Here is an 18,839-nt window from a genome sequence, read left to right as displayed (position 1 = left end):
GTTGTTGGCCTGGAAAACAATATTGTTTGGTATGCCGATGATGCAACACTTGTGGGTATAGTAAAATCTCCACTTATGAGAAATGAAGCTGCTCTCAGCCTCAATCGGAACATGGACCGGATTAGTGAATGGTGTAGTCGGTGGGGTATGAGACTAACTCCAGTAAAACAAAAACATTATTGATTAGGAGATCTCGTACAGATTTCCCACCCCATCCTCCCCTTCAGGTGGATGGAACTCTACTGAATGAGTCTGAAGCTTTAACTATTCTAGGTTTAACTTCTGACTCACTTCTAACTTTTGAGACACATCTAATGAAAGCTTCAGCAAATGCCACGCGAAAAATTTGTTATTGTTCGTGAGGCCTCATATACTTTTAACAGTGATAAAATTAGTGCAACTTGTTTTAAGTCTTTAGTGCTTCATTTACTAGAATACTGTTTTCTGGTATGGATGCCTGCTTCTTCTGTCAGAGATTTATCTCTTTTAGATACAGTGGTTCGTGGTGGTAGGTTTCTGTTTCCTAATAGTAGCAGTTATGACTTTGGTCTCTTGTTTATCACTTTTTCTCAAGTTGTATTTCACCTTACCTGCCGAGAGCAACCAAATTTGCTGAGCAGCAGCACCAGTATGCAGTAAATGTGCCTCACTGTCGAACTTCTCAGTTCCAGAGATCCTTTGTTCCTCACACCACTGGACTGTAGAACAGCCTCCCAGAGGATGTCGTGCAATTGGAACTTCAGAAGTTCAAGCGAAGATGCAATGCATTACTACCCTAATACTATTCTCCTTGCATTTTAATACATTTTTATCTATTTATTAATTTATTTTTTTTTTTTCCTAATTAGTAAGATCTCTTCTTTATGTGTTTCCCTTTGCCTCCTCTTACTTCTTCCTCATGAACACCATATTCTTTGGAAGCTTAAACTTCAAGTCAGTGGCCCCTGTAGACTTGTTCCATACGAATAGGTTTCATCTTCTACTGAATAATAATAATAATCCTTTACTTTCATCTGTTCCACCACATTGCAAACATGTCTGTGTGGTGCATAAACGCGTGTCACTTCTGCCGTGTATTCCATCTTCTTTTTCTCTTTTGAGAGGGGAGCCCTATAAGCTCCACGCTTTGTTGCCGAACCCAGGTTTAACACCCAAGTTCGGCAGACAATCATGGGCTACCCTCTCTACCTTGTGCTTGCGTGTCACCGTCATCACCTGGGTCACCTCTCCACCTGGTCATCACTGGGCAGATATATAATAAGATATTATTCAGGGCTTTCTTTAGAATGGATATTCCTATTGGATAAGACGTTTATAGCATGAAAAAAACATTCGCATATTCTAATTCAACCATCCATAATTCTTTAATTATACCTATGATGCCCAAACTTATAATATTATTTTACTACTCCTTCAAAATCCCGAAAGGAAAACAATTTCGCTGTTTAGGTAGTTCAAATTGATCGATAATTTGCGATTTTAAAAATTATCAGGTTGCTAAAATAAAGATATGAAATCTTAAAACCGATAGTTAATTTTATAATATTGATATCCATACGTTTATACTAAATTTATTATTATAATAAATGAAAAATATTGATAACTTGCGATTTAAAAAAAAAAAGGCAGATTGGTAAAATGAGCCCATAGAATTTAAAGGCCCGAATAAAATGTCATCATGATAAATCTTATATCTTCATTGCTAAGTTTTTATTATAATATGACAAAACTCAATATTTTTAAAAGTTCACAATCGCAGTGTACTTACTGTGTGACTGTGATCGGCCATTTTGCCCCAGTGCAAAAACATTCGTTGCGGTAAACACTATTTATTGACACTGTGAATGACATAGACCTGGTAAGTATGATTGACCCGTATTTCTCCCATATTAAGCATTCCTTTGTAACAGATAGAACTTCCTATAAGTCAGTAAAATCGTATTTATCTAGAAATATTGGAGTTTGTCTTTCAAAGCGGCGGGGTTTGTTTTGCCGTAAGCTTATTGACGTGGATGTTACCGTCAGGCCTGACGGTATATTTAGCTCATTTGAAGTTAACCGTTTGTTAGATAAGGAAATACGTCGTAAATACATCAGGCAATGGCTTAGAGGATTTTGTGTTTTAACTTTAAAAGCGAAATCAAGTAGACATATGAAGCGTCTATTATCCTAGACCTATCTAGGCTTATGCTACCCTTATGTATGTTCCGTCGTAGACTATTTATTGTAATCCTTCCTTTATTCTTTAATCAGTATTGAACATCGTAAAAAAATGTTTTCCAACTTTTGATGTCAAGGTGTTTGTTGCATTTGTTCGTTCCTTGAAGGATGGACGTACCGAGCTTCACATTTTACCGCACGCGGATATATGGTAGGCCTATTGCCTAGGCCTATTATGTAATGTTTCACCGTATTCGTAATCAACTATTTTGTTTAACTTTTAGTGAGTTTTAAGCTTGAATGCAAATTTCTCGCTTGTTTTTTAAATGTCATGGGGATCATTTGTTCCTCATTTGTTTCTATCAGGAGAGGCATAGGCCTACGGAGCTTCGTTTTTACAGCATGTGGGTAAAGCTTTAGGCTGTAATAATAATTAATTTTTCTTTTAATCAGTAGTGTTTACAAAATTCTCCCGTATTTTTGACTGCCATGATGATTGATTGATTGTTTGTTCCTTTGGTTGTTCAAAGCAGGGTAGGCCTACAGATGTTTGTGTTTTGCTGTATGTGGAGATAGCCTCTAGGCCTAAGCCTTAGGCTTACTTCATCATTAAGTAATTGAAGCTTTTAATTAACTTTGAATATGGTTATAAATGTATATTGTATTTTTGACCATCATGATAATTTGTAGGTCCAGTTATTGGTTCCTAGCAGGATAGGCCTATAGAGCTTCATATTGTACCATATGTGGATATATCCTAGGCCTATAGGCTTGTAATAATCTCTCTTAATCTTTTTAATTAAATTATGAATGTGTTTACAAAGGTCTAGCCTAACATTTTTTTACTGTTGAGATGATTATGTTTTTAATATGTTTGTTTTTATTTTGTTTTACATTCTTCCCCAAGAGGCTGGTACTAAACACGATGCCCATTTTGCACGTAGACTGGTCGTTACCAAACCAGGGGGTTGTGTTAGTAGTCTTCATTTTTGCCTGAGATTCATGGTTGGCCTTAGTTTGGTGAAGCAGAGGCATTCTCCTCCTCCGTGCCCTTCCTAACTGTTGATCGTCCATTCTGTGCTTGCAGGGGTTTGGCAGGTGTAGGGGATGTACATAACCAAGCCTGTGTGAGGATGTTGGTCTATCGTAACAGTGTGTTCTGTCTGTCCTTTCCCCATAGGGGTTTAGTGCTGTCAGTGCACTGCATGTGATGCATTATTTAAGGTTCTCTGCAGTTCCCTTTGGCCCCTAGCTGCAACCCCTTTCATTCATTTTACTTTAAAGCCTTTTTACTGTCAGTTTGTTTCAGCGTTGAATGACCTCACAGATCCCTACATTGGCCTTTGGCCAAATTTTGTACTCTGTTCTATCCGTCCTTGCTTAGTAGGGCAAGCCATAGGTTATGTAGCAGGCTTATTACTCATCATAGCAATGGTGATATTTTCTACCAACCGGCTGCTGCTAGCAGAGAACCCGTTCCTATTTTTCAGTGAAAATTGATGTTAAGACAAAGGGAAGGTAAAGCAAAACCCCTGAGAAATGTTCAGGAGACTAAAGGGTAATTCTTGGGGAGAGATAGGATATGGTGCATATGATGCAGTACAGGTGAGATAACATGAGAAATTTACTGAAATGTGAGAAATTTACCATCTTTTGTTTATGTTTTTGTGATCATCCTTGAGGGGCTGGTACTAAACATGGCATCCCACAGAGCTTTTCTACATGAAAACATAAACAAAAGAGGGTAAGTAATTTTTTTTTAAGTTTTTCAAATTATCTCAGCTGTACTTCATCATACATACCCAGTCAGAAAATTTTAGTAATAAACAATAGGTCTATGTCAGTGCAGAGGTCTTCCTTAGAATTACCTACTAAAATACAGTACCTGTGAAGGTAAAAGTGAAATGATAACTGGAAGCCAGTGTCTTGGTCTTAACCTGTTATGAATAAATGTTATTCTGCCACTTAAAGAACTGGATGTGGTTATTGTTAGTACAGTATTAATCCTGGTTTTTAGTATAATGCATTGTATAAGTTTTGTCACCTTTTATGAGATGAAATCCTTTCTAATTTCAGATGCAACATGGCATTTCCGCCACGTCCACCTTTAATGCCAGGCGTGCCGATGCCTACAATGATGGGCGCACCTTTCACTCTAGCAAGTATGTAGTTTAGATGGTTTTTTTACCCCCTCTCCCTTAGAATGGACAAGTTTTTATATTTTTCTGCGACTCCTTTAATCATGTGCATGGCTTTATTTCTCCAGTACTGATTTCAGTTATTGTATGGTTTTCTGTAACAGGTTATGATACAAGAGGTCTTAACTGAATCCTTCCCTGCTGGGTAATTCTGTGAACCCCAACCATATTGGTTATCCTTTTGTTAGTAATGACTTGCAATAATGGATACTTTTTGGATGACTTTGGGTTGATGTTATGCAAAAATCTGCCAAAGGTGGCACTTACTTAGTTGTACCCTGTGTGAGGTACTGTAGACATTTTGGATAAGATTTTCATCCCAGCTACATTTCTTTATGCCTTTTACTTTTCGTCCATTCATTCATTGTCTTAGGTATCTCCCCTTCTAGTTGTTCAGCTTTTTGAACTTTGTCTTGCTCAAATTTTCCTCCTTCATTGTTGATAGGACAGCCATGGGAGTGGGCAGACTTCAACACCTCCCAAGAGCCATGAAATGGAGAGTAAAATCCTCTGGGGTTTTGTTTTCCAAGTACAGGAATCTTTTGATTGGACTGTGGTGCTTTTGTCATGCCCATCCATGATTGGAAAGATTGTATGACAAAAATTGTGTATGGGGAAATGTTGAGATCTATGGCCAGAGGGTAGTCCCAAAATTATATTTTAAATGATTACGTGAAGGAGAGATGTGGTGTCCAGCACATGGAAAACAGATAGAAAACACAAAGTTAGGGATGGCTTGGAAACTTGGGAAGGGATAAAGACCAGAGTCCAGGAAGCAAAACGTATGGATGTAGCTGGAAAAAGGCCCATAAAAATACCCGGGAAATTATGTCGAAAATGCGATGATTAAGACCAGATGGGCTTGGAGTTTAGGAAGAAATTCTCTTAGGGAGGGAACGGAAGAATTCATATGCACAATTTTTAGAGGAGAAATATGACATAACAATCTTGGTAATGATTTTGTCTGCAGAAGTGACAAAATGTTAAAGACAGCAGTTGAAGGATCAAATTATTTACACCAGAGGCAGCATTTTTTTCTTAAACTTTTCAAGGATTCCCTAAATTTAGATGTCCATGTTTAAGCTCCTTTTATTGTTATCGATGTTGTTGCTATTTTGTCATTCTTGTTAACACCTGTCCAGCATGTTGCTGGTTTGGTTTCTGCAATACAGTGTATTCCAAAGTCCAGTTACGTAATTGCTGATAGCTTTTTATTTGGCTGATTCTGTTCTTAATTTCTGTAAATTATGCATGAAAAGGTTGGGTTTTAAAGTCTCTCTCCTCATTCCATTCTTCATGCAGGATAGGGGACCAGTAACCTTGGTCCGTTATCCTGCCGTATATGTTACTCCTCATATAGACCCAGCCTGATCCAGGTATACGAGGGTAAGTCAAAAGTTCCAGGAAAAATGTTGAATGATGTATTTACACAGAATGAAACAACCCAAATACTTGGTAAACAATTATCTTGATGTAATCCATATACTTGATACCTCAGTCATCCTCTTGCTACTTCTGCTTCAGAAAAGTAACACCCATGGAAATAAAAATTTTGAGATGAGAGCTAACATCAAGTTCCTGATCTGATTGGAAACCAGGAAAAATTATTGAAGTTTGCAACAAGTTTATGAGATTCTTCTCCATCTAAATCAGTTGTTTATGATTGGATAAAACGATTTAAAAATGGTCGGGAGGACCTCAAAGACAACCCAAGAGAGGAAGACCATCGACTGCAAAAATGAAAGAATTGTGGCTTTGGTGCAGAATCAAGTGGATGAAGATCGTCGGATTACTATCGATTAGCTAATGAAACTGGGATCTCCCATGGTTCCGCATTTTCAATTTTAAATGAAAATCTTGGTTTGAGTAAACTTTCAACACGTTGGGTCCCAAAAGCGTTGAAGACCAACTGCATCAAAGAGCTGAACTTTCTCTTGCAGTTTTAACGACAAATGAATCAGAGTTTTTGACCGGATTGTTACTGGAGATGAAACTTGGATCCATCAATATGACCCAGAAAGTAAAATTCAATCAGCAATGGTTACCAAGAGGTTCAGCTTTGTGAAGTTCAAAGTGGCGAGATCTGCCCAGAAGGTTATGGCAACAGTGTTTTGGGACTCCAAAGGAGTTTTTGATTGATTTCTTGAAGGACAAAAACAATCACCGAACTACTACAAAGGTGTTTTGCAAAAACTGAAGACTGCATTGGCTAAAAACGTTGAGGAAAGTTGCACCGCCAGAATTTTGTTCCATCATGATAATGCTCCAGCACATTCATCAAGGGTTGCAAGAGAAGTCCTCACGGAAATTTAGGTGGGAAACTCTTCCACATCCTCCTTATAGTCCTGATCTTGCCCCTTCAGATTTTTTTCCTGTTCCCAAAACTCAAGGAACACTTAAGAGGAGTCCGGTTTGAATCTTTGGATGCAAACATGGTTTCAACATGGTTTAATAGAAAGGCCCCAAATTTCTACAAAGAAGGGTTGCAGAGGTGGAAACAGCTGTATTTAGATGGTAGATATGTAGAAAAATGATGTTTGAATTTCCTTAAATAAAGTATATTGAATTTTTCCTGGAACTTTTGACTTACCCTCGATTTTCTGTAACAGACACTGTTATCTAACAAGATCTGATAAAAGGGGTCCAAGGCTTAAAAAAAAAAAAAAAATTAGGAAAACGAAGACATTCTTAATTTTACTGATGGGTTCACTGAAGGTTACTTCTGTTACTAGCAATTTGTAATTCTGGAATTGTTCTTTGTCCCACATTATGGTTTAGTTTTGTTTCCTCTTGCAGTCGCGCTAACGATATTTTGCATGGCTTTATTTTCCCAGTACTGATTTCTGTAATTGTGTGTTGTAACAGAGGACGATGCAAGGCTTAATGAATGAACCTTCCTGTGACAGGTTGGTTTTAGGACAGCCTTAACGTATTTCTGGGTGATTTTTGTAAACTAAACTGTGTTGAAAGTTTTAACTAACTTTTTTTTTCACACAAACCCATTGATCATATCTTGCTCTATTTTCATGACACAGAAATCCAGGTCTCACTGTGCTCATATTAGTCAAGATTCTGGAAATTCACACTGCGCATTCTCCATCTTGCCAGCTGGTACTATTTCCATTTTGTTCTCACTTTTTCATGGAAGAGAGTACTCTGTATACAGTTAATTTTTCAATGAAAAACTAAAAATTTTTCTACAGAACTCTAGTTTTGTTTCATCACAACATTATTACAGTAATCACATATTGCCTGAATTGCTAGTTCACAGGAGGGAAGCTTCATATCTATCCCCAGGTAAGAACAGAATGCCATAGGACCCAGAAGGATCAGAGGCTAAACAGCTTGCACACTCATGCAAATGGGCTCATTGCTTCACTTGTTTGGAGCTTTCAAAAATTAACTGTTAAGTTACTCATACATGAAAACTTGAAAAGGGTTACTGTATGCTCAAGAAATACATTATTTTAAAACAAACAAGAATAAGATTATTAGCATAAAATGAAAAAAATATCTTATACCAGAAAGATGAACTATTCTACATTACTAAAGTACTGGAATGCAAATGCAGAGGATTGCAACAAAAAATGAATCAGCATTGAAATCAGATGAATCTTAGTAAATGACTTGACAGGCACTGTTGGGGGCAGTTGTGATTGTGGGAAACTGACGATGATGACTACGAAGGATGCCGTGAGGCCGGGATCAGCAGACAGGATGAAACAATGAGGATTTTCTCAACCTCTGCTAATATTAGTCTGGTTAGACAGGGATTTCCAAATCTTGACAATAAGGAAATATATGATTAATTGGTTTGTAATGAAACAAATATAAGTGAGAGGAAAATTGCTGTTTCATTAGATTTTCAAAATGTATGGCTTAAAGTGACCCTGAGCCTAAGTCATCCAACATTTGATGCTTTATAATTAGTTCATACTACACTGTTGCCATTTGAATATCATAAGATGGGCTGCTGTTGTTTATAGTGTAATAGTGCATACGCTAGTTATTACCAGTACATTACTCGAACAATTTTCTGGCCGCCTTCGATGTATTGATAATGAATCTTCACTGAATCATTTTGCAGTTGTAGTTATAAGCAGTTTGCATCACTCAGTCATATAGGTGTTCATGGGGGATTTTAGTACTGCCATGTACATATTATGCCAAGTAAACTTCTTGCATGGTAAGGTACAAGTTAAAAAATCAGGGTAGCTTGATAATGGGATGTCAGTAATCATGATGTTTTTAGTAACTTTGGTAATAAATTTTTATTTTATATTGATAGAGCTTCGTAACCAATTTTAAGCCAATGGTATGTAGACTAGGTTAAGCATCTCGATGTTGCAGAAACAAAATTAAAATGTTTAATAAGCTGAATAGATTATTATTATTATTATTATTATTATTATTATTATTATTATATTCAGAAGATGAACCCTATTCATATGGAACAAGCCCATGTGGGCCAGTGATGAAATTCAAGCTTCCAAAGAATATGGTGTTCATTTGAAAGAAGTGACAGAAGGTAATGGGAAATACAGAAAGAAGAGGTACTTATTAGAAAAAGGAAAAATAAATTAAAAATTGATAAAAAATAAAGAGATAAATTGTACTAAACATGAACATAAACATGGCTACGAATAACTGTGTACTCCTTGGGAAGAAAGAAACTCTTTGGAATTGCAGATATACATGTATTTTATTACAGTATTTTGTAGCAGTTTTGTGATGTAATATTTGTGTTTGCTATAGCTTCTTTTGTGTACGTGTCTAAAATTAGAGTTGTAGGTTTTAAAAGGTATGGAATTCTAGATTTTTTGTCCTTTTTTGTAGCAACACTTCTGTTCATAGCAGTATGGGCAGGTGTTGATATAAGATGCAAAACATTATACAGTAATATAGGAGACCTTTTTTATTTTTTTTAACTAGTCACGAGAAAGTTGTTAAATTATGTTTTACCAATTTTAACTTAGTCATTTATTGATTTTTGACGCAAGTATACTTCTGCTTTTGACTTTTCGGCACACTGCTGAATATCACAGATTGTGACCGCCTTTCATCCACTGTTGAACCAATATTCTCTCTCTCTCTCTCTCTCTCTCTCTCTCTCTCTCTCTCTCTCTCTCTCTCTCTCTCTCTCTCTCTCTCTCTCATGACTGACAGGTGAAGTTTTTTCCAGTCCATTTTGCATCTCCCACCATAGTTCCAATGTTCCTTTTCTCCAGAGGCAGATTTTGTATATACTTAACATTGGCCCAAAACTTGCCCACTTGACTAGTTCAGTTTGTTTCATTCATTATTATACCTCTGCCTTTGAATACAACCAATTTTCCTGACATGTGGCTTAATGACATGTGATAAAAACAGAGCATCTGAAAAGTCATCACATCTACAGTGTCCTAGGATTCTCCAAGTGAGGTGGTCTTGGTCCTCGAAAGAATAGGCTCAATTGTTTATCTTGACAGAATGTTGATGGTTAAGAAAATGAGGCATTACTTTTATTAAAACTTCACAAATGCCATAAGATGCAGGTGTTCCTCTCTGACTGATAACTTACTGTTAGTGCATGATGTAGACATTCACTGCAGATTTTGATTAACTGTGCAGCTTTTTCATTTAATTAGGCATAGACACTTTTTCATTAACTACATGTTTTTTTGAATTTACTTTTTCTTGGTTAGAAATACAAATAAAATGGCATTTACAATTTTGAGTACTGTCTTTTGTCAATTATTGCAGCTGTGTTTTTTATCTTAGTTTGTTTACAGGGATATGCCTTCTGTATATGGTCTCTAGTAAAAACAATCAGCTTTTGTTAATCATTTTATTCATGGTTTTCTTTCCAAAGATTTTGTTTCATTGTCACAACATTGTATAATAGATAAACATGCCATTTTATTTCATTTTTAAGATTCACTCTTTATTAGAATTGATTCCGAGATGGGCCCATGTGGCGTGCCACTTTTTCATTTTTTTCCAGGAGGACCACTTACAGCCATTGAACAGCATCCTTTGTCGACTCTTGGTAAGCGAGAAGAGAAGTCATGTTATGCAATATACTGTACTCTACCATCTGTTTGGTTCTCTTGTTCATAGTTGCTCTTGTTAAGGAAATAAAGTGCAGAATTTCCTGTGCTCCAAGTGAGTACAACTTCACTTAGGAAAAAATATGAAATCATTTCCAGGGAACCAATTGGAAGCTGGGTTCTACATTTGTTATATAATTTATTGAGGGGTGATGAAAGTTATTTTATGATTTCACGAATGTGTTCTTTTACTTTGCAGCTAATATCGTAACACCGGTTGGCATCCCCATAACCCAGGTAGGTGTGAGTTGAGCATTTAGATTATTTTTGTATATATATATATATATATATAAAACATTCTCCACGTGCGCATTGATTGTTTATTGACGTTCGTTTCTTCTTTTTGCATGGCTGTTCATATTTCTTGTACTCTGCAGGCAATCTCAAAGATCCCCACTCCGTTACCGAGCCGTCCTCCCCTTCCTCCTCACAATGCAAATAATTCACTAGGTAGTAAGACTCCACAGACGACATCAACCAATCATGGAATCAAGCCCCCGAGTTACTCGAAGCGAATAGAATCTTCAGGGCCCGCTGTAACAGTTTTTGTAGGTAACATTACTGAAAGGGCACCTGATGTTATGGTGAGATACATTTTAAACACCTGTGGCACTGTCCTCAGCTGGAAACGAGTACAAGGAGCTTCTGGGAAGTTGCAAGGTTAGTATCTGTAAAATGAGGTATACTCCATTTCTTTAGTTTATGGAATACCTAGATGTATGACAGAGAGGACTTAGGAGTTTTATATCCATATATAGTAATTGTTCTTATTAAAAGGAAATACAGAAAGAAGAGATCATTTATTAAAAAAGAAAAAAATCAACTCTATTCCTCTCAGCCTTTGGTTTTTGCGAATTTGGCAATCCCGATGCAGCGTTAAGAGCCATCCGTCTTCTCCATGACTATGAGATTGCAGATAAGAAATTAGTCGTGAAGGCAGACGCTAAAACCAAAGAAGTACTGGATGACTATAAAGGTAAATTCATTTATTAATTTTTTTTCATTATTGCAGGTAATTTCTAGAAACGGTAGAATGTGTCTTAGGGGATAGTACGACTCATGTACTTGTGATTGCATTGTACTGTACTTCCACAGAACACATGAGGATCGATTGATTGAATACAGATTATTTTATTAACCCATCCATCTAATATTCTGTACTTGGGGATGGAGTATACATGTGCAATAAGAATTTTGTGTAAATGTTCTTGAACTTATGAGTTTTTTGCTCTGTCAAGTTTGCCAGTCAGAGATTTAAATTTATTCTTAATGCATTATACAAAATATGATGGGAGAAGGAATGACAAACGTATATGTTTAGTGTATTTTTATTTCTGAAGATTGTCATAGTTAGAAAACTTTGGTGATGTTTGAATGTCTGGAAATAATTTTAATGATGTCTTTATTTTTACTGTTATTATTATTTATTTATTTTTATTGTTTATTATTATTATTATGATGATTATGATTATTATGATTATCATCATTATTATTATTATTATTATTATTATTATTATTATTATTATTATTATTCAGAAGATGACCCCTACTCATGTGGAACAAGCCCACAGGGGCCAATGACTGTACAGTACAGTAAATTCAAGCCTCCAAAGAATATGTTGTTCTTTCAAAAGAAGTAACAGAAGTTAAATAATGGAAATAAAGGAAGATGATCAGTTGTGCTTGTACCAGGTCATTTTTATGCTCGGTGGTAATGATTCTGGATTTTCAGAGAAACGGAAAAAGGCCAAACACGGCAGTGATTCATCACCTTTGCAAGATGAACTAGAAGAAGGTGAAGATTATCTTGATGAGGATATGAGAGTCGAAGATGCTGCAGCTATGGAGCGCATTAGTGCCATCCTCTCGGAGCACACTAAAGACATAGTCAATTATGTACCTCCTCACAGCAGGCACGAGAGGGTGGAGAAGCGCATGTCGAAAGTTCAGGAGAAGTTGGTGGCCTTGTCTAGTGGAGCTGATATTGCCAGCATCCCTACTACAACAGTAAGTGGATTTTAGTTTTTATCTGAAATTTTAAATGATTTGGCATTTTGTCAAATTTGGTTAAACTCGTTTATTTTGTTCACCTTCGTTAATGTTGTTGGTGTGCTGTAAATACAAGATTGACTAGTTAAATTGTCATACATGGATCACAACTATGCTCTGTAGTTGGGGTAGTGCATGCGGTGCACTGTAGGCATTGCTAACAAATTTTGCAATGTTCCTTTGACCCCTAGCTGCAGCCCCTTTCATTCCTTTTACTGTAATCCTGTTCATATTTGCTTTCTTCCATCTCACTTTAAACCTTCTCCTAACAATTGTTTCATAGTGCAGGTGTGAGGTTTTCTTCCTGGTACACCTTTAAAACCCTTTTATTCTCAATTTCTCTTTCAGCACTGAATGACCTATTCAGACCTCATAGGTCCCAGCGCTTGGCCTTTGGCCTAAATTTTATATTACATTCTATCACAGCTATGTCTTGGTGACCAAGACAAGTTAGTCACCAACTTTGTCTCGGCCACTTGCTTGTAAACCCCTTTATTTTTCTTTGGCTGCATTGAAAGTGCATATCTGGAGGGCAACTCTTGGTGATGACATTTTGCTCTTGTTGTTTGTTTTTGCTCCAAAAACACTTTGTTACTGATCCTACTGGTGCTGTAAAGTCTTCCACTAACTCTGTGGCTCTGATAGAACTAGCTGATTTTTATGAGAGGGTAGTGTTTCTTGTCTCAACCAAACTTAATTTTTGCTTGAAGAATACTCCTGCTTAGAACCTAGATGTCCTAGGAAAAATGCTGTTAAGAAAATTTGCATTTTTCGTACCGTTATGTTGGATGTGGTATTTTAAATTCTACTCAGCACTCCTTTTTTCATTGCCAGAATGCTATTTTCCGTCCATAACTTTTTCAAGTTCATTCTGTTTTGTTTCAGTCTGTAATTTACATACTTTTAATTATTATTGTATATATCCATTATTTTGTAATGCTATGTTTAACATCTGTTTTCTTTCTTTCCCTGTGTTTAGAATCTCGATGACATGGATGATGTAGAGGAAGGGAAAAAAGAGCTCATAACTCGAGAAATTACCCAGTTCCGAGAGCAAATGAAGGTAAGCTTTCCTTTACTCTCTAAAGTTCGCACTTAGGACTCTGGTAGGTGGGAGACAGCTGGTTCCTTGCTTCATCTGACAATCTGAAGATAGGCTTGAGGTGAATTTCCTTTTATATTGTTTGTAACGTTTTTCTTTCATGGGATTTTAAATGTTGAGAGTAATATTTGTTCAGTCATAGCTGACCACATTGACTAGCCTGTCTCCTGCTCAAAGTCTGAATTGATATATACAGACTTCAAAATATTTTCCATGTCTTTACACTGCCATTATATACGACACATGAACTTATATCAGCCTTATGGTGATGAATCCTAGTTTGTCATCATGTCAAAAGTTAGTTCAGTTTCAGTAATGTAAGGCTTTTATAAGTTTCTCCCTTGGCTGTTTCTATTATTGCAAGTTCTCCAACACACTTGATGTCCTAGTCATGATAAAACAGTAATTGTCATTTTTTTTTTTTTAATAGTCAGTGTATCATACACCACTAAACTTTTGATTTCCATGAGAATCTGCTCAGCTCTTGGATTAATCCAATCTAGAACTCAAGCCATAGAATAATACTTGACAAGGAAAAATTCTTAAAAAAGGCTGCAAATCAGTGCTTCATTGTCTTGAATGTTTGTTTGTGTCATAGTTAATGAATTTCATTTAAGACCTGATTTGCTGAACAGTGATTTGCAGCGGCTAGTATGAATTCACACAGGACTGTCAAAGAACACAACTCAAAAAATGTCCCACATCATCTAATCAGTCTCCATGACTGTCCCCATCCTGCTGCCTCTCTATTGTCATTCATTGCTCTTACTACCATTATGCTATTCTTGTAGACCTTTATTTTTTTTCCATTGCTTTTACTGTATAATGTTAAATCTAAATATTTCTAGCAGGAATAAAAAAGAATTTTTGTACATTGTAATCATTTTCAAGACTTGTATTTTAAGACCGTTGATTTTGTAAAATTGATAACCTAGTGTTTTTTCGAAAAGAAGACACAAACATAATATGTAATTCTCAAACATAGGCAGTCATAGAGTTCACACGCGGGCAGACGGCAACTGTCATGTATGTTTTGTACCAGCGACGGTGAGTACTGCATCTAATAAAGCACTTTAGTTTGTAACAGAAACAAAGTTATTTTTTGTAAGGCCACAGGCAAAGCTCTACAGGCAACTTTGTATCAATGGCATGCTTAGAGGCTGTGATGATGAGTTTCCGTTAGGAAGGACACTTGTTCCAAGTGCAAAGTATGGTGTTTGGTACAAAGTTGACCTGCTGCTGCTGGCAGTGGTCCTATTTTTTTTTTTTTTTTCTCTCTCTCTCTCAGATCTTGAATATCTGATCTAGCAGCCAATGAGGATGGGCTCTTGTAACATAGGGTTGTAGCTATCTGGATCCTGAGGTGGCTAGTTATAATTCTGTGTTGTGACATCCTCGGAGGTGTTTATCATTTATATTTTTTTTTACTTTATTTTTAATTAAGCAGACGTGTTAACTGTAGTCAGTGATCTACCTGCTTGGTCCAGCAACTTAAACCTGCTATCTCCTTGACCAGCTCCTGCCAGCACACTGACGCATCTCTATAGTTTATTTCAGTTCTAAAGAAGCACTCAGTCATTTTCCAACTTTTGTCACTTTGTGGTTGAAAGAGATATTCATTTTATGGTTGAAAGAGAGATTCATTTTGAGCTCTTAATTAAATCTTGCTAGTTGTTGTGTCGCAAGATGCAAATTTCAGAAGTTTAATGGCTCGCTGCACTTCTTAACAGAGTGCAGTGATTGGAAAATTTGAAAGAATTATAAAAAAAAAACACTAAATATCACTGGAACGTCTTCATACACTGGAAAATGCTGTCATTTTTCACAGATTAGTTTTCTGTTAGCAGTTCTGATATTCACATATCTCCAGTCAGTTTAGGATATATCATTCATACTCTTCTGTTTTGTCTCTACTTCAAGTGTGCGTTACATGATTCATGGGTGTTTTCAGTGTTGAATTTCAAGACTAGAGCTTGTGCTCAACATGAGCCATGGGTGGTTGCAGCTCTCATTTGTTGAGCATTGACAGTATGCTTTAAGGTAAAGTCCATCGTTATCCTAAGTGAAATATTCCTTGGCAAGATACAAGATAGTTGTTGTTGTCAGGGAATCTTACCTCTGGTAACTATGGAGTCCTTGATTTTCATTATTTGATTCAAACTGCTCTTGTGTGAACAGTAACACTTTGTCTCTGTGGACTGCAGACTTATGATGCTTTGGACAAATTGGGATGTAACTACAGGGCTTTTGTGTGTGTGATCTCAGTTTTGGAATTCATGCTAAATTTCCATTCATGTTTTAAACCTCTCTCTCTCTCTTTTTACCCCTTAAGAAGTTGTAAGATGCATATCACATATATATCTGGGGTCCCCTTCTTGTCCTCTTTATTATTATTATTATTATTATTATTATTATTATGATTATGATTATTATTATTATTAGCCTTTAGGAATAACTTCGTTGGAGAAATCTGTCAGTGTGACTTAGTTGAAATGAGGCCTTGTTCATATGATAAATCTATTTGCAAAGCATTACCGTATAGTCTTGGAAGGTTGTATAGCACTTGAGCATTTCATTGCCTCGTATATTGTACAGTAACTGTGCTGTGTCGGTGTCATTTTGGGGGGACACGTTCCTATGAGTGGTGTAACTGGCAGGTAAGGATGGCAATTGATTTATCATTGGTATATCTGCTTGTACAGTAAAATACACATTAATATACTTATGTACAAAGACCTTATGTGTTGGGAAGGAATATGAAATATCCTTAAGGAATCTGTTAGAAGCATGTAGTTTTTGTTTTCCATTTCAAAAAGGTATGAGAGTATCAAGGTTGAATAATATCAAGCATATGGATGAATAAAAATGTACAGTACACTTTTGGCTTATTTGTAGGTAGTAGTTTTATGAACTCCTGGAAGTACAATATACAGTATATGTGGTGTAACCTAACCCCCCACCCCATAGGTTTATATTTGGATGGAGGTTAATGGTTGTTTTGTCACCTAGCTCAACCTCTGGACATTTTTGCATGACATATCTCTTCTCTGATGTATGATTCACCTGTCTCCTTTTAAGTTAACCTTCTTGTTTGTTTACATCTTAGTTTGGCTAAGTAAATAGTTATGTAAATTGAAATACCCTACTTGATTTTTGTTCTGATCATTTGAGTACGCAGTTCCTTTCTATAGAGTGATAGTCAACCCCCCCCTCTATGCTTGGTCGCAGTTTTTCAGAAGGAATCATTGCATTTGTAGGTTGCCCCAAATATATATTTGTAAATGTAGATTTTTTTTTACTCTTTTATTCAAAGGGAGTAACTGCTGGGCATATTGTAATGCCTACATAAATTTCTTGATCAGGGTAATCAGGATATTGGGTAAGTACAGATTTGTAACGGAAGTGTAAGCACATCCATATCTCTCAAACGATTGGGTTTGATGTTAAAATCATTTGAATAAGCTGGGACAGTAAGTTGTATAGACCCATAGAGCCCTGGTCATATATGCTGTTTTATCTAAATAGATTTTTGCTGTTCACATTTTTTCAAGTAGTTTTTTGAAGTCACGTACTCACTCATTACAGTATTATTGCTTTTTTTTTTTTTTTTTTTTTTTTTTATTCATAACCTTCCCCAATTTTAACTTCTAGTGTAGTGTTTGTGTAGTCAGAGATGTTAATATTATTAAAGTATTGTAGATCCTTATTTCAAATCGCTGTTGGAGCATTTAATTCTTCAGTTTTACTTTCTAATATTTGTTTAGTCCGAAATCTCTCAGCTTCAGTTTTGTTTTCTGGTTCATAAGTGAATTGACTTCCTAACCATTCTTTCTTTTCTGTCACTCACTTGCTACTTAGCTAATTCAGACATTAGCTTCAGTATCCTAAACATTTTTATTTTCATGTTTATAGCTTTTCAGTAAATTGCACTTTTTATTTTTCCACTCCCATGTTAGGTCAGTTTTGGTGTGTAGTTTAAATGACTAGCTTTGGTGTGTTTTATATAATAACTCTCGAGGTTTGATCTTCATCCATGAAAGCAATGTAGACACGAACTTGTCTTTAGATACTGTTTGTATTTATTTTCTTTAGATAATTCATCCTAATGCTTGATGTTGCATGCAAGGTAAAGGTTTCTGACGCAGGTGGATTGACGTTCATTTTACAAATCGCTTCCCGCCCTGTGTCTCTGCCAAGCTCTTGGTCGAAATCTTTGTGTGATTGGTAGCAGTATGTCGAAGGGTTCCAGAGACCATCAGCACAAGGAGCATAAAGGAGTTTTGTAGAGATTGTGATTCACATGGTGATGTAGGGTACAGTATAAAAGTCGAGGTATAAAACTCGCTTTGTTATTTTAACTTAGACCCACACAGCATTATCCTCTGTTGCTTAAATGCTGTAGTAAGTGTATAAAATTCTCTGCTTTTGGGTTTAAATTTGATGCGAATTTAACTCTAGGTTACATATGATTCTTCTTGTAATTTACTATCTGTAGTTAGAGTAGTTTATGCAATGTATATGCAGAGCGATACAAGTTCCCCAAGAAACACTTGATAAAAGTTCTATTTAAATTTTTTTAGTACAATTGCCCAAGGATAAAGTACAGATATCGTCAACCTTTTTTTTAAACTGCAGTGTGCATTAAGCAGTGCATTGTAGGCAGGAAAGGATCTTTGCAGTATCCTTTTATCCCACCCCTACATTGAGCTGAATTCTTTTCTATCTTGTACTTTTTATCTGAATTTTGTAGTTCCATCTGGCCAAGCTATCTGAATTGTTTAATTTGTTCTTGCTCCACTTTTCATATCTAATTTAGTAATAAAGTCATTTGGTCCAGCCCCACAATTGTGTCTCATTTGTCTGATAAGTTACAGTATTCTCTTTCTAAGATAGAAGTTATTGAGGTTTATTACTAAAATTATTTTTAAAGAGACCTACTAATGCATTTATGATAATTACTAGAGCATTTAATATCATGTGTTATATATGCTGTGTTGGGTAAAAAAAAAATAGTTGAATAGATCCTTCAGAGAACATGAAGAATATAGAGGATTCCATGTGCTCTTTGGTCACGCACAGTATAGGGTGGAACCTGGTAGGAGGTAAAATCCAGGAATTTCATCTCTAGGGAGGCACTGCAGTGTGGGCGTGAGAAAGAACTGCCCCTGCGTTGCCTCTCTCCATCTCCCCACAACCCTGGACTTGGCTTGCCTTGTCCTACCTGACATCGACCCTGCAGTT

At 36.2% G+C, this 18,839-nt stretch overlaps 1 protein-coding gene across 2 annotated transcripts in view; it reads left to right on the top strand.

The window, feature by feature from the left end:
• Window positions 1-1,736: 1,736 nt before the first annotated feature.
• LOC136847346 (RNA-binding protein 25) overlaps window positions 1,737-18,839 on the top strand; it is a 30,193-nt gene continuing 13,090 nt past the window's right edge. The window contains exons 1-8 of one of the 2 annotated variants that reach the window (XM_067118930.1): window positions 1,737-1,858; window positions 4,237-4,322; window positions 10,342-10,386; window positions 10,647-10,684; window positions 10,825-11,107; window positions 11,286-11,423; window positions 12,180-12,454; window positions 13,476-13,559. In XM_067118930.1, coding sequence (XP_066975031.1) covers window positions 4,244-4,322; window positions 10,342-10,386; window positions 10,647-10,684; window positions 10,825-11,107; window positions 11,286-11,423; window positions 12,180-12,454; window positions 13,476-13,559 — 942 coding nt within the window. In that variant the 5' untranslated portion in view covers window positions 1,737-1,858; window positions 4,237-4,243. The remainder of the gene's footprint in view (window positions 1,859-4,236; window positions 4,323-10,341; window positions 10,387-10,646; window positions 10,685-10,824; window positions 11,108-11,285; window positions 11,424-12,179; window positions 12,455-13,475; window positions 13,560-18,839) is intronic. The other variant, XM_067118931.1, reaches the window with a different exon arrangement.

This window comes from Macrobrachium rosenbergii, chromosome 16, assembly GCF_040412425.1.
Source record: "Macrobrachium rosenbergii isolate ZJJX-2024 chromosome 16, ASM4041242v1, whole genome shotgun sequence".
Classification (NCBI taxonomy): Eukaryota; Metazoa; Arthropoda; class Malacostraca; order Decapoda; family Palaemonidae; genus Macrobrachium; species Macrobrachium rosenbergii.
This window is presented reverse-complemented; position numbering and strand designations above follow the sequence as displayed.